A 16,516-nucleotide genomic window follows, 5' to 3' on the forward strand; every position below is an offset into this window, starting at 1 on the left:
CCTCAAAAGCCAAACACAGGAACTCTCTGAGGTGGCAGTCTCCTTCTGGAGTCCAAAGAAAATGTTTCTACAACTATAGCAGGCATCAAGGCAAATATCCCCACTTGGAAAAACTGGTATTTCACCATATAATGTACAAACAATCCTACCTGGAAACCTTCAACACCCACCAGATGCAGCAACCCGAGCTTGTGGGGAATGAAAAGCTCTACTCTGAACTTGTAATGGCCAAAAATGCTTAATTTTTCACTTCAAACACTAGGATTCAGAAGTGTTAAAAATAAGTCTGAGTGGGGAACTCCCCCTAAAGACCTAGCTTCAATTTCCTTTTTAAAGTGGATTGCTGCAACCAGCCTCCACTAGAAAAGGAATAGGGAAGAATCTACCAGTAAGATGAAAGAAAAGCAGAGTGATTTAAAAAGAAAGAAAAAAACCTCATCTTTCTCAAGGTATCAGTACAGGACCAGCAGCACCATGGCAGCAAAGAACAGACAGCACACACTGTGAGGGCTGGAGAGTTGGCAGAACATGGCCTGATCAACCAGGAACTGAAGCAGTAACACCTTTAAATCAAAGCTCTAGTCACAGGGATATTGTAAGATTACATTTTTCTTTTACAACTAAGCTGTAAAACTCCAGTGAAATGTAACCAATTTAACACCAGGTTCCTCCTGTATCTATTTCACTTAAAACAGTGTCTCTGAATAAGACATCAAAGCCTTGGAATACTCAGGAGTTGATCAAGCTTAAGATCAATAGAATAAAAAGAAGTTCCCTTCTAAGAAGTCTCACTTTCATAAATTGCTTTCAGCCTGAAGGAGAACACAAGCTGCCAAAACCCCAGACCTTGCAGAACGTGGCAGAAAGGGTTTGGCTCCATATTTAAGTCAGCTAACACAGTCTCTGCTCATTATTTCCATGCTGTAAGGATAAATGAGAGGAGTTATTTTTAAAATAACTATGGAAACTAATAGTAGAGTGATCAGCCAAAGCTATAAACTCCACCTCAAGAAGTCTAAATGAGACAGGGAAGCTGCCAGTTGGGTGGGTTGTATACAGCTCAGCTCCCAGCTACCCTCCTCTGGTTAAACCTTCCTCTCTCTGGCAAGCACTCACACCACATCCACAGCATGGGTGTTTCCCAACAGCATCACAGAACTGCCTGGAGGTGCCCAAGACACCCAGGAGCAGGGGCCTGTGACCTTCTTGCCTGAGGATCCTGATCCTGGCAGAGGTGAGACAACCAGAACACTGCATGGGGCAAGCTGAAGAGCAGAAGCAAAGATCACACAAAGCTTCTTCTTTGTGGCTGTATGGAAAACAGCAGATCCCAGTGTGGCCACTGACTCCTGAACTAAGTTTGGACAGTGCAGCCTTCCTTGCACTGTAATAGAAGGAGCTTGGATCCCTCTCAAGCACCAGAGCCAACAAACCTCACTGCAAGCAAGGCAAGGAGAGCAGAGAGCCTTCCAGAAAAGTGGGCATGGAACTCTACTGTTAGGCAGACTTCATCCTGCTGGAAGAAATGCAGCAAATCCTGAGCTCTACATGGGGGTGAGGAAAACCCCACATCACATGGGGAACTCTCTCTGATTAAAGCAACCAGTGCCCACAGGTAGGCAGAAAGGGAACAGCCCAGGCATGGAGCAGTACCTAGACATAAGCACATCTTGAAGACCCAGAGCTGTTCCTGGCTTGACACTCACTGCACCTGCAAAACTCAGGGGCATTTTTGTCCCCCTCTTTCCAGAAAGTGAGACTCAAGCTTCTGCAAGGCCAGAGTGGACAACTTCAACAACATGGCCAGCTCTGCTGAGCAAGCCCATGATGGAATGGATGTGAGAGACTTGACACTGAGCTCATGCTATGCAACAGTTCAAGGGGAACACCTCAGGACCCCAATAAAGGTCCTGTTATGATTAAAAAGTATGACCTGGAGGAACAACATATGGTGACAAGACTGCATGGGAAGGAAGGAACCCAGGAAACAAACACCTCATACATTAACAAAAAAGGATCTCTGAGGATTATTGTGTCCAGCTCCCCACTCCTTGCAAATCCTGAAAATAAACCATATGACTAGGGCATTATCCAGATATTCCTTGATCTTTGTTAGGCTTGGTTTTGGATCACTGCCCTAGGGTGCCTGTTCTGGGGATTGGGGTGAAGAACCTTTCCCTAATATCCAACCTGAACTCAGTTCCATTCTGGGGTATAAAAGGTAGATTTTGAGCACAGTTCCCTGGCACACTGCTCCTGCTAAAGCAGAGGAACATAGTCCCAGTGGCCATACCAAGAGGACACAAGAAGTTGCCAGGAGTGCACCAGGGACTCCTGCCACAAGAGTACAATACATTCAACCAACCTTCAGCACTGGAGTTCTGCCACAGCCACCACAGAATAAATAAAACACCATCAGCATTCTGCACCCAGCTCCTCACCTGGCACCTTCAGTGCCCAGCACAGCTCCCACTCACCCCTTCAGTGCCCAGCTCTATGATCTTACCTTCCTTTTTGTTTCATCATCCTCTTCTATCCTGGCCCCACCAGCATCACTGAGGACAGGGCTCAGCAGAGGGGATGAGCCCTGAGTGACTGCATTCAAGTTCACCTGAAAGGCTGGGGTCAAGCCTAGGGGACTCTTCAGCACAAAGGAGGAGAGCTGGGAATGGTCCACAGGGAGGCCTGGGTGGGAAGACAACAAGAAAATGGAGTGGAAAAGGAGAGAAAATTATTTCAAAGATAGTGCTAATAAGGTGATTATCCACTGCTACAGCAAACCAGAATTGCAATCTTGTATTATTTTTAAAAAGGTAAAAGAAAAAGAGCAAAAAGCCATACAAATCCAAAGACTTCAGTGTGTATCTCAAGGTAAAGGGAGTGTTCCCTGCATCCCAGAGGTTATAGGGCAGTGCAGTAAGGACAGACAGCAATCACCAAAGTTAAGGGAAGGATAAATTGCTCTTGGTCAAGGAAAAAATGCTGCTGAGTAGCAGCACAGTTCACAACAGAGTTATACTGTAGGGACAGGAGTACAGCTTTTAATTTTTGCTTTTCAACAGAAGAGTTACTTTTCAACACAGGGAAAAGCTGGGACAAATGATTCCATGACTTGCCACTCCAGAAGACAAAGTATGAAATACATTCAGAAATTAGTGTACCTCCAAAATTCATTCAAAGGGAAAGGAAAGCCTATTGCTATACAAAGTGGGAACATGATAAAAATTTTATTCCTAGCTTTTCTAACTATACAAACAGAATAATCTCAAGGAAAATAATTTTGTAGCACTGAGTATTAACTGGATAGACACAATCCATAGCTAAACCTGTTAGAAGCAACAAGTACCACCTTGCTTTAGATTATTAAGCATATTTTTAAAAATTATTATTTTGTGAACTCTTTAGGATTTCTGACACATCACAGTGAATTTAAGCCTCCTCTTTTCACCATGTAGACCCTCCTCAGGGGTGAGAGTGACCATTCAAGATGAGATTTTTTTTGGACCAAAGGAAGGTGACAGACACACTATGCCCACAGAACTCCTCCTAACCTCACACACTCTTTTTCTGATCTTCCCTGTGATAAATAAATGAGTTTTCTCAGATCAGGCAACTAAACAAGTATCAGCACTTAAGCAACTACAAGTTAAACACCCTCCCAAGCCTCCCCAGCAGGATTTGTTGTGTCACAAGTGCTTAACCACCCACCCAAAGACAAATGGGGAAATCAACAGCCAACCCCAAACTGCCAAATCATCATTTCCCTGACTGAGAAATAACTGAAAAATGATTAAAAAAAAAAAAAAAATTAAGCCCTTAGATCTCAAGTATCTCCTCACACAGTCATGGGTGCAGCAGGAGGAGTTGGGAGGTTTCTATTCCCAGCTGCTCAGGCTTGGGAAGCACAGGCAGGGCGAGGCAGCCCCAGGCTGTAATTCCACATGGACAAAGGCAGGAAGCTAAACAGAGCTGCACTCGGTCACCTGGAAGAGATTCAGATCAGCCAGGCTGCCGGGTTAACTATTTGTACACTACTCCTGCACCACTTCTGCAGCAGATTTCTGCTTCTCCCTGAGCGTTTTGTCCATTCACATTGCTTCTAATATCACCCCAGGAAAGTAACAATGAAAAAAAAAAACATTTGTTTCACCTATCCAGGCACAAGTTTGATTGTACATGCCAGGAATGCTGAAAGAAACCAGCTTCCAAACAAATTAATTTGCAGGGGGGAGGAACTTCTTTAAGTTCTAGAATCTGTAACTTGAATTGCTACCAGACAGCCTGAAAGCTCAGATGCAGTGGGAGCAAAAGGGATATAACTAAGCTTTTTTAGTTGGGTTGTTCTACCTTTTACCTGGCCAGTAGATAATTCCAAACACTGAATCCAAAAGCAAGAACCCCTCCCCAAAGCCAGAGTGCCTGATGGATTCATAGAATGGTTTGAGTGGGAAGGGACCCTAAAGCCCATCCAATCCCACCCCTGCCATGGGCAGGGACACCTTCCCCTATCCCAGGTTGCTCCAAGCCCTGTCCAGCCTGGCCTTGGACACTGCCAGGGAAGGAGCAGCCACAGCTTCTCTTAGTGCCAGGTCTAACCACCCTCACAAGGAAGAATTTACTCCATCTAAAATCTCCCTTCTTCAGCTTAAGGCCATTCCCTCTTGTCCTGTCACTTTCCTTTTTTTTTTTTTTTCTTTTTTTTTTTCCTAGAAGATACTATAAGAAGTCACAGAGCAGCTCGAGACAGCTTTTTGGCTACCATTTGTTTAATTAAATATTTGATCTAAGCTCAGTGTGATGGTGTCTTGGCAAATGATATTAACAAGTGAGGAATGAAATTTTCATTCTCATAACCCAAGTCTTCTCCACCAGAGCAGCACAGGAGGACTCCAGGTAGGATGTACAGCAATTCCTCATTCTCACAGAGAAGGATGGTAAAGGGAGAAGTCATTCAACTGCTGTTCAATGTAGAAAACTCCTAATTAGGTAGAATTATTGATGTGAAGATCAAAACATGTGAATGATTCCCTTTGACATCACACCTTGGTGCTCTGAGGTCTTCCCCACAGGCAGCATCCTCCAGTTACATTAAAAGGGATTATTCTTTCAGAGGGATGTTTCTGTGTTTCAGTGTTCTGCATGAAGTGGAAATCTGTTCTCTGCAGCTCACACAAATATCCCAAATTTGTGTCTGTAAATTCTGTGAGCACAAGCCTCCACACAATGATGTGGGAATTCAGTGCTGTAGCCCAGACAGTCAGACATGGCTGCATCCTGTACACAGCAAATTTCTGCCTCCACATCACACACAAATGAATCTAAAAATGCATCAGCTTGGTGTAACATTCCACATACTCAAAGATCTTCAAGTACACTAAAACTTCTTAGTTACACTACATAGTTAAAAAAGTATCCTTAAGCAACCAAACCCACAGTTTCATAAAGACTACTATACACCTAATAGAAATTTTAAAAAACTAATCAATAAAACATTGCAAAAGCTCTGTATTATGCCAGAGCACAGCTACAGAATCTGGTGAGAATGCTGAGCATAACCTTCACAGCTACTGTGCAATATTGGTCAGGTAGAAGCAGGCTCCATTTGATTTTCTCTGAGATAACAAGCAGAATAATAAGACAACAAATTTTTGGCATCACTTCCCAGTGATTGTTTTCAGCACATATTTCCATTTTTCAGCTAAATTCAATTCCTACACAGAAAGCCAAATTTGAGTGTACAAAGCAAAAAATACAGGTTCTGTAAGCTTTATGTCTGGATGTTTAAAATAATTCAAAAGACAGACAACTAAATTAGTACCCCAATAATAATCAGCATTACAGGGTGGACAAAGGTTATGTGAGGGTCAAATGTCAGCAACAGCTCCTTATCAGAGTGTCTCTTGCATTTCACAGAAAACCTTTAAAGACATAACTTTATTATTATATCATTGCTATTATTACTGCTTCAAAAGCTGAGATGATTTTCAGGCTGAAGCCCTGCAGAGGACAATGGGAGCCTGCTCTGAGCCTCCCTTACACCCAATGCCCTGCTGAACCCATCACACACACACACCAAATTATTATTTCTAGAGTGAAACTACACAGTATTACTTCTAGAGTGAAATCATTAACAAGCTGATGTGCTACAAGTAAAATCCTGGATATTTTCCCTATCTTCCTTATTAAAAAACATCACAACTAGCAGATTTTCCCTCTGCTTTAAAAAGATGAGAAAAATTTGGGAAAAAGATGAGAAACAGTAGGGAGATAAGAGAATTGAAAATTATCTAAATAACTATGCAAGAGACTTTAAATTCAAAGATCTCTTTTTTTATCCTCAAACAGGTACAGAAGAATTATTAAAGCAGATTTACAGCACTTGGCATGTGCCCCAGTGCTGAGTACCTGTGAAGTCACTGCTACACGTGCTGGTGACACCCATAAACCAGCTGAAACAATCCCAAAGAATCACCCTTGTAAAAACCCTGTTTGCAGGGAAAAGGATTCACCTGGGCATGGGCCACAGACACCTGAAGGAAAACCTGGCAGCTAGAAAATGTGCAATCACCTTCTTATGTTTGCAAAAAAGAAAAATCTTCCAATAAAAACAGATATACAGGAGAGAGAGCTCAAGGGAAAGGTCACCACAATAAATATTCATACTACAGAGAAATCTGAGTTTCTAGTCCCATTTGTATCCCAAGCAAAAGATCTGCACAAATCAGGAATTTGAAACACACACACCAGCATTTGCCTATTGTGCTCTATTTGCAACATAGTGCTACAGGTGGAAAACTGTGTGGACAAAGCTGGGAATAAAACTATAAATTGCCTTGGCTAGGAGAACAAATATTTATTCTATTTCAAAGGTAAAGGTAATAAAAATAAAGCTAAAAAGCCCATGTTGTCATTGATATCAAAGTTTTCCTTGTTTTATTGCATAAACAATTAAAATTATGAATTAGTACAAATCTGTAGGTTCATAATTGGCAATCTGAACAGACACAAAGATACTCAAAATCCCAACATATAATTCAATAAACATTTACCATATAAAAGATAAAGTTCAAGAGATTAAAATTAAAAAATTCCAGCTCTCTTAGTTTGAATGTAATCTTTTCCTGGCAAGAGTAGCACCTATGGAATTGGGGAGTCCCTCTAACCAAGGCACAGTACCCCTTTACGTACCAATAAACAGGAATTTTGGGATTCCAGCAAATGAGGAACATTATGAGTTTTGAAAAAGTACAGGAAACCTTCCCACAGACCAGCTTCAATTAATCATGCTCCAAATTTGAACTTCCAAACCTCCATCTCACCCACTGGAGTAATCCTATGGGAGCCCATGGGCAGGTAGTTAATGAAGAGGATTTTATGGTGTAAAGTCTCCCCATCTTTAGAGAGAATGTGTATGTACAGCCATACATATACACCTATAAAAATTCCTAAAAATGACAGGCAATGACAGCTAAAGGCTACACTGAGACCTGTGGTTACACTCATTCAGTACTGAGTAACTATGGCTTAGAATATTTTGCAAAATGACAATAATGGGAATGACTTACCGACAGGTTTGCACCAAAACAAGCATAAAATTAGAACAGTTTTTATTAGTGTCTTCACAAAATCTCATCCCTACCAAGACTTGCAACTGGACAAAATCTACCACCAGAAAAAAAAACAAAAAGAAAAAAAAAATCAAAACCCCCAATACCAAAACATAACCAAGACACCAAAAAAAAAACAAAACCAAAATAAAAATCCCTTAAACAAAATCACTTATGACCACAATAAAAAAAAAAAAAAAAAACCACAGGAAAAAGGAGATCAATACTTGGTTTTATCCAGATTATTCAGCAATTCTGAAATTTACTGGAAATTAAAGTGAAAGATGAGGGTAGATTGATATATTGCCCTATTCCATCCTAAGATAAAATATGGCAAGTACTGGGAATATAAAACATGTATTACTTTACTAATGAATACTTTAAAATTACAAAGTCTACACACAATAGATAACACAGGTTAGTAAACTTAAAGCTTAACCAGGTGGTGGATAGGTCAGAGAATATTCCATGACCCATGTTTTGTGCAAATTAAGTTTCATTAACTGCATAGATGATGATCAAAAATGCTCTGATGTAGTGCTTTACATTTAATAAATGTGTTTAAGCATCAGAAGGATTGTAAGTACACACAGAGAAGTACAGGTGGAGATTGAATTGCTCCCATTTTGCTTTCTTTCAGTCACATTGCAACATTCAGTTGAGCACTGCAGAGAGCTAAGGCCAGCAGCCTGACTCACTGGGAAAAGCCACTAACACTGGCATGCATCCTACAGCTGCCTGTGTTTGCTAAAACACAACAGAGAGACATGGAAGGATGAAAAAGAGTCCTGGCACACTCCCTTTGCTGAGCCAAAAGTGCTGCAAAAGCTGCTGGCTGCACTGTGTGGAAGCAGAATGATGCCCTGGGTTTTAGTTTTCATTTTTTTCAGAATCTCTGCTGCTTAGTGTGTAACTCTGAAACTTCATATTAGGTGTTAGTAAGTTCTCTTCACAGGGGAGTTTGATAAAACAATTCCTTTCTAGCTAGAGAATCAAGGACAATTAGTACCTAAAAAGCAGAAATATCAGTGAGGGAAAGGGGGCAAGCCAGGGGGCTGAGACTTCATAGCCTGGGGCTGTGGCTGGATAACTGACCCCAATATGTAAATGAACCAAAACTTTTAAAAGTGTAAAACTTGAGACCAGAAGGCACCTTGGATTTGATGTGGGTGTAGCTCCAGCCAAGTTCCTGCACTGCCCTTTCAATAAATCCCTATTTTGTTCCTTTTGCTCTGTCTAATCTCTGTTCCAGGTCAGCCTTTCCAGAACACAGCTGGAAACCCCTGTGGTTCTCCTACTGGAAAAGCACAGCCAGAAATGTTCGTAACTGTTTGTGTCCCCAGATCCCCACGGGGTGGGAGGCACAAGGCAAATGTGCAGGGGGACAATCAGACTCACAAAGTTCACACCTAGGTTTTATCTGCCCTAGCACAGCTCCTCAAATGCTGCTTTCTTACATGTGACAAAGATCTTCTCAATATTGCCATTTTTCCTAGGTCATTTCCCCTGTTTTCCATGGAGAGTGGTTCCCACAGCAGAGGTCACTGCTCAGGGTCTGCCAGGCTCTTGGCTCTAACACTTCATGAAAGGAAAACTTGTGTTCTCAGGAAATAAACAGAAATCAACACTGTAGCAAGAAAACAAAACAAACCCCAGGGAATAAGGCTGGAAGTGGCATTGCCAGGACTCAGGACACACCATGCTGCTCTCCAGTTCACCACTCCCCTCATGCTACCCAAAAATAATTGAGGGGGACAGAGCAGGGAAAGACATTCCTGTCTCACCTTCTCCTGCCACCTCAGGAGACAGCCAAGGGAGAAGAAGACAATTCCACTGCACTGAAATAACCCACACATGGTGCTTGAGCTCCCTGAGAAGGTCTGAGCTGCCACACTCCTTTAAGGGCACCTGGTTTTCTCTCCATCTCTACCAGAAAGGGGATCTGAAGCAAATGATGAAGAACCTTTGGTCACAGCTTTCTTGCTATAAAAAAAACCTCTATTTCAGAACCAAATTTTCTGCTCTTTTGTGTCTGTCTGGGAAACCTTGAACAAAACAACACAGCTCAGCATGCAAAGATATCCTCAGAAGCAATGGAGTTTTGGAAACCAAGTGAAGCACAGAAGGAAACCATGACAGCTCTATGCTGTCAGTCAGCCAGAGCACAGACAGAACCAACAGGGCACAGCAGCAGCTCTGAACTCTCAGTCTGTACATGAAAACTTCATCTAAACTGATCTGTACCAGGGTCAAAGCTCCCCTCACCTCCTCCTCACCTGTGGATCCACACAACTTGCCCTAAGGTAGGAGACTGAAATCCTAGTCACTACCATTCCTTTGGAAAACAGAAGGGGCACTACATTAAGGATCTTACTGCTCTCTTTACAAAAATAAGAGAATCCCTGAGAGTTAGAACTGCCAAGAAAAGATCCACACAGTTAAAAATACAGGAAGAAAAACACTGAAGATGCCTTTTCAAACTAACTATGGTGCAAGAAGGCAAATTGGCAAGCCTGTACATTGAAAATACAGGCAGCTTTTTTCCAAGGTCTTTTGAAAACTAGGAGAATTTAGTTGGATTTATTCCCTGTTCTAACACATTTAAAGGAATGCTTGTGATTGAGGCACAGGCACAGGACATGAAACAGAGGCAGACACAGTTATATGTAATAGCTGAATCCTGATTCTCTTTTCAAAAGATCAAAGATATCAACAGCCTTTCTCTACATCTTTATCTATACACTTGTCCCTGATGTTACCACCTGTTATAGAGTTTGCAGACAGAATTCTATCTTTTCGTTGATTTTCTTTTTCTTCCTTAGGTTACATAAAGTAGTTCATTCTGGGAAGAAATGAGACAAATCACCTAAAAACTCATTTAAAGGAACCAGCTCTCTACACCACTGCAGACCTCCTTCAACTCCTGTTTCAAAATATCACACCACACACCCACAACATCTCCACAGGCCTGAATAAAGTTCCACAAAGAGCCAGAACACACATTCAACAAGAAAGAAATAAAATCAAAGTAATATATATAGCAAAAAAAACCAGAGCACCTTGTTGTGCATTACTGGAGGTCTGAGCTAATATTTTGTTCTAAATGTGCTTTGTCTTCCTGTGCTGCTGGAAAGGGACAGGTTTCCCACAAGACAACACACATTTCACTCAAACACAAGATAAAAGCAAGCACTGTGCACAATAGTTATCCCTTGGTAAAACTAACCTGGAAGAAATGGGTGACTAAAGGAGGTTTTACCTCCTCGAGTTCTGCCTCATGTTGAAAAGTATCCCATTGAAGCTTTAGTTAGCAGAATTTTGAGAAATAATAGTATTTTTAAATGTTTGAGTAAACAATGAAGGTCTTTAATGATATACCAAGACCATATTTAAACTAGTAGCAATAATATTGACCATAAAGTTATGTTTGTAACTAAGCTGCTTCTTTTGGAGGCAACTGTATCAGCACTGCATTTTCTCTGCAGAGGACTGAAAACTGGGCAGAAAGGAAACCCAAAACTAAGTGGCTGAAAAGATCATCCTTTCCATCACAAAATTTAGGTCAGGTGTTATGGATTTCCCATCCTTGCTTGCATGTAGTCTAAAAAAATGCTCTTATGCTCTTACAAGCTCAAGCTCAGAATTTCACTCCCACAATCCATGGTAGTTGGGAAGGACATTTTGCAACTTTTGTTGTTTCACCTCAATAAATGTTGCTAAATTAAATGTGACCAGTTAAGCAACAATTCAGTTGTCTTTTCCATTACACCTCCAAACTTACAACTCAAGTCTCACATCAGTCACCTGTCTAAAAGGATTTACAAAAGCCCTGAAGCTCTGTTGTCTATAGCATTTACCTCTCCTAAAAACTCAACTTCTCAGAAAAATTACAGTATTTTTCTGAATACAGTCCATATTAAAAAAAAAAAAAAAAAAGTTAAAGCTAACACCAAGGTTTACCACCAGCTGTCCTCCACAGATATAGGACACTTTTCTGAATCAATTTATGAGTATTTTTATGCAGAGTGATTAATAAGGAAAAAGGAAATGTGATGGGGATTAAGTGCTTTTACAGTCTGTCTCCAAACTTCTGCAAAACTGCTGAAGAACCTGGAAGTCAGCAAATAAGCTTGTCTTCATGAGAAGTTTGGAAACTGCTATTTCTATTTGGTTGTATGCACATTCCCTCTTCCAAACTACCTTGCAAAGGTAGGTAGGTATAGGATATTTGTTCTTCAAAGCATACCACAGATGTGTTGCATAGGTTGGTATTTTAAAACTGTCCTTCAGAGATGATTTGAAGATTGTTTGGGTTTTTTTGATTATGGAAACAAAAACCCAAAATGAGGATCTTGCTACAGCGCAGGAAAACAGGCAATTTAGTGGATGCAGCTGCTGGTTAACAAGCATGTGCAAAAGTAACTGTTTTATTTGGATTTTGGAGGAACAGCATATTATATGAGACTCTCACAGATATGTTTACAGCCGAAGAAATCCTTCAGTAAACTGTAAGTTGTGATGTCTGCATGAGCCAGTTGATACTTAAAATTCTCCAATATTAGTGTTTTTTTGCTCAATGTAGTATTTTCCATTAAATATTTCCATTTAACATTGTAGTCTATGATAACCCATTCTTGACGTAGTGTGATGCACAGAAACGCAGCACCAAATGCCTTGAGTAACATAGAATTGGCACACAAATTTAAAAAAAATTTAAAAATCAACCATGTTATGTGATTTAAAATCCAACCACTGGACTGATAAGCCTGAAAAGCATGAGGGATCCATGACAAAAATCAAGACAAATCAGTTGATTTGTGACTTCTCTGTCCAGTCTTCTTGCGTGAGATTTTTTAAATTATTCTGAAAGTCAAAGGCGTAGCTGTCCCCCGCGGTTTGAGCAAAGGGGTTGCTAAAGAACAGGTTGACATCCAGAGGTGCAGCTGTTCCTGAGTCCCAGGAGTCAGTGTCTGTGCTGCTGGAGTCCTCAGTGGTGGTGGGAGGGCAGCTGAGCTGCTCCAGCTGGTCGATGATGTCCGTGAACTGGAAGGCGGAGCTGGACTCGGAGCGCACGGAGCAGGCGGGGAAGTTGAGCATGGAGCTGGCCTCGGAGTGGTTGGCAGAGCCGTAGGTGTGCAGGGAGCAGGTGCCATTCAGAGGCAGGTTGTTGAGGGAGCTGCTCTCAGAGCGGTTGTTGATCAGGGAGCTGGTTTCTGAGGGGCTCAGCAGGCTCTGCATTCTGCTCGCCTGGGCTTTCACCTCAAACAGCTCCGAGGTATCTGAGGGCCTCTCGTTGCCGTTGAAATCGCTGCCTTCTTCAAATTCAAACTCCTCTTCCATGTTCATATCCACAGCCTCTGTTGAGTACCTGTCAGGGCTCGACTGAGCAGAGACTGTGTTTTGCTGGAGGGCATCTGCAGTCAAACCTGCTGACTCAGAACTCTTTAATTCTAACCCACTGTACACATAGGAAAATGCCTCAGAGCCCCCAGCAAAAAAGGACATTTCTGCTGGGTCGTCATCAATAAACTCCTCTGACACCTGTAACTGAGAATTTGTCAGTGTGAAAAGAGGGGCACCTCGGCTGCCACGCTGCTGCTCTTTTTCAGCAATGAATACACCTGTGGTAAAGTCATCCTCATCATTGTCATTTTTACAACCAGCAACCCTGCTCTCCTTACTACTCCTCTCTACATCTACGTCTACACCGCAACCACTCTCAACAACAGGACAAGACGGGTCACAGTTTCCTGCAACACTACCAAACCCAACACCTTGGAGCACGGGAGATCCAGGCTGCTGCATCAGCTTCCTCCCCGCTTCTTCCACTGGTGCTGCAGTGCCTTTGTCTGGATTCCTGGTGTAGGATGCTCTGGGCTCCAAGGAAAAAGGGCTGGGTTCAGCAAACATGGGCAGGATAGAAGCAGGACTGGTCAAGGAGTGACCCGAGTGGAAGGGGGCAGCTGTTGAGGCAGGAGACCCTGGAGTTCTCAAGCCCTCAGTGAATGGGGCACTCTAAAAGGGGGAGAAAAAAAAAGCAGAAACACAACAGATAAAAAGGTTTTTGCCATACATAAAAACAAATGCAACATCCAGTTGCATCCATGTGTAAAAGGAATATAAACTTCACAGGAGCTCACTTTGTAGCAGATACTGTACATAACCTGATCCAGCAGCCCATATAAAAAGCAAGATTTTTTTCCTTAATTCTGATAACTGGATGGAAAGTTAAAAGTATATATTTTATTATATTTTATAGCTGAACAAGCATCTCCAAAGAAAAACAACAAAATGACAGTGAAATTCTGTGATGTTTCCTTAACCTCTCTGATGTAATACAAGAGCATTCAGTGAAATTATTGTTTCATGCTGTGTCCTGCAGAAGGCATCTTAGAACAGCTTTGAGACTGTCAGAGAGCAGTCAGAGAATACCTGGAGATCAACTAATCCTCTGAAATAACAACATACTAGAAAGTCCAACACTTCTTTTCAGTTCAGTGGAACTTTGAGTGAAATATTACTCACTTCACACTCCACTGGCTACAACTGTCAAATCAGCAACACCAACAAAAAGAACTCTGCAGCCAGTCAAAGAGCAAACAGTGGCAGCAATTCTGGTGAGTTCACTCTTTCACTATCACCTCAGAAAGTTGTTTGTCCATGCCCTTGACCACAACTCCAAGAGTGCTGCAGAACTGACCTGCTTTGGCACGTCTGTGTTCGAGGTGCGAGTGGATGCTCTGACCTTGCTGTGCCTCCTGTGGAACAGAGCAGACTGTCAGCATCCAAGACATGCATCAGCCTCACTCCTTCCCCCAGCACTTATAGACATGCCAGTAGCCAACAGAAATATCTCAACCTCTATTTTATTGTGTTTTGCTAATAACTAGTTCAAATTTTAAAAGGTAAAGAGTTGTAAGTTAAATGATGCAAGAGCAAGAAATGCGCAAAAATGGAATAAAGCCAGATCCAGATAATTCACAGAATCAGAGAATCATTAAGATTGGAAAAGGCCTCAAACACCATCAAGTCCAACTGTTCCCCAAACACTAACCCATGTCCCCAAGTGCTTTATCACTACATTTTTCAAACATCTCCATGGATAGTGACTCCAACACTTCCCTGGGCAGCCTGTGCCAGTGCCTGCCCACCCTTTTAGTGAAGAAATTCTTCCCAGTATCCAACCTAAACTTCTCATGGCACACCTTGAAGCCATTTCCTCTTGTCCTGTCATTTGCTACCTGGGAGAAGAGACCAACCCCCTCTTGGATGGGGCTCTCTTGGTACCACTGAAGGAGACTTCAGGAACAGTTTGGGGCTGAATACTAAACAGCACATTGTAGTTTAACTCTGTTCTTTGCCATCATTATTATAAACATCTACAGAAGAATGGCTTCAGAACCAGAATGAGCTAATCTGCAACAATTGTACAAATTTTCACTAGTTCAGTCAACCATACAAAATGTTAGACTCCAAAAAGTGGTATCCTGCATGACACTCATGGTTAAATTCATTCTATGTCAATAATTAAATAGAAAATCAATATTCCAAATAGAAAAGGTGCTCAACTGGAGTCTGAGACATGAAAAATATTTATTAATAGTAGATTAATGCAAATTTTTTAAAATTACTATTAAATCCCTATAATCTTTTGGATTAGGAGTAAGAGTTTCCCATATGTAGTTTGGATTAGTATTTGGAGTAGGAGGAGTTTTCCCTCGTGTAGACTGAACAGCTTTAGAGTCAAGTAAGGAAAAAAACCAATTTTATCATGAAAATGCATGTTCTTAATTTATATATTTATGTGTTTAGAAACAACTGAGTATTTAAGGCCACAGTTTCAAACCTGCAGATCCCAAGTTCCATTATGTGCTCTGCCACTGGCTGATTGCAGCTACAGTGGCACAGACAAATCCTCATTAACATCAAGGAATCTTCAGCATGTGCTGAACTTTCAGACAGCTAAGCCACACATTGTCCACAGACATCAAAACATGGTGCCCAAACTTTCCTAAGCTTCTTCTATCACCACAAAATACTAAATTTTTTACATTTTAGTTTAGCTACCTTAAATTTGATAATGAGTCTGCCTCCAAGCAGCATTAAAACACTGAAATATAGGCAATAAGGGCACTATGAAAGTTTCAGCTATCTTTTGACAAAGCTATTTATTTCATCTTACCTTTCATATGGGGTTCTCTTCATCCCACTGTCCTTAATATAATCCACTAGCTGCTTCTGTGTTCTTCCACTGTGAACCCACAGAAGTACAAAGGTTATCAAACACAGGGGAGGGGCTTTAGAGATGGAATGTCTTTAGAATACTTTTTCCTTTTGATCTCATTTTCTAAAACACAATGAGTGTGTTGTGTTTCTCCCTACCTGTATCTGAAAGATGACCCTCTGGAGAAGAACACTGCTTTAGCCTTTGGCTTTGGCTGGTCAAAGAGCCTAAAGAATGTGTGATACTCAACACAGATTTTCCAGAAGTTTTTACACTCATCCCTACTTCCCAAAAGAAACTCCAATGTATCTTGATATGGGCCCTGGGGAAAAAAAAAATAAAATAAAATAGAAGTTTCAGTAGCACTTAAAATGACAGTAAGGAGAAAAGGAAGGCACAAAAGTGTGCCACCAAAAAAGCTGAACTCCAGCAAGACATAGGATTTTGCTAAGTCACTTCTCATCTTCCATAAAAGTGTGAGTGGTTCTGAATGTCATTAAAAATTATTTCATAGCTGTCAAAAGTTTTTGTTTACCTTGAAACTATGTGTTTAAAAAGCACTTGACTTTAGAAAAATGCTCAATATAACCCACCTTTAGAAATTTGAAAGAAATAGAATTATTGAAATGAAATGGTAGCTATTTCAAAATACTATTCCTTTTTTAGAAGTTGTGATGCTTGTCTC

At 41.2% G+C, this 16,516-nt stretch overlaps 1 protein-coding gene across 3 annotated transcripts in view; it reads right to left on the reverse strand.

The window, feature by feature from the left end:
• FARP2 (FERM, ARH/RhoGEF and pleckstrin domain protein 2) overlaps window positions 1–16,516 on the reverse strand; it is a 70,317-nt gene that overhangs the window by 18,638 nt on the left and 35,163 nt on the right. For 2 of the 3 annotated variants that reach the window (XM_079315533.1, XM_079315534.1), the window contains exons 10-14: window positions 15,990–16,153; window positions 15,790–15,858; window positions 14,308–14,365; window positions 13,382–13,622; window positions 2,507–2,685 (exon numbers count right to left, since the gene is read on the reverse strand). In XM_079315533.1, the coding sequence (XP_079171659.1) occupies window positions 2,507–2,685; window positions 13,382–13,622; window positions 14,308–14,365; window positions 15,790–15,858; window positions 15,990–16,153 (711 nt within the window). Of the gene's footprint in view, window positions 1–2,506; window positions 2,686–12,496; window positions 13,623–14,307; window positions 14,366–15,789; window positions 15,859–15,989; window positions 16,154–16,516 lie in introns of all 3 variants that reach the window. The other variant, XM_079315535.1, reaches the window with a different exon arrangement.

This window comes from Erithacus rubecula, assembly GCF_903797595.1.
Source record: "Erithacus rubecula genome assembly, chromosome: 11".
Lineage (NCBI taxonomy): Eukaryota > Metazoa > Chordata > Aves > Passeriformes > Muscicapidae > Erithacus > Erithacus rubecula.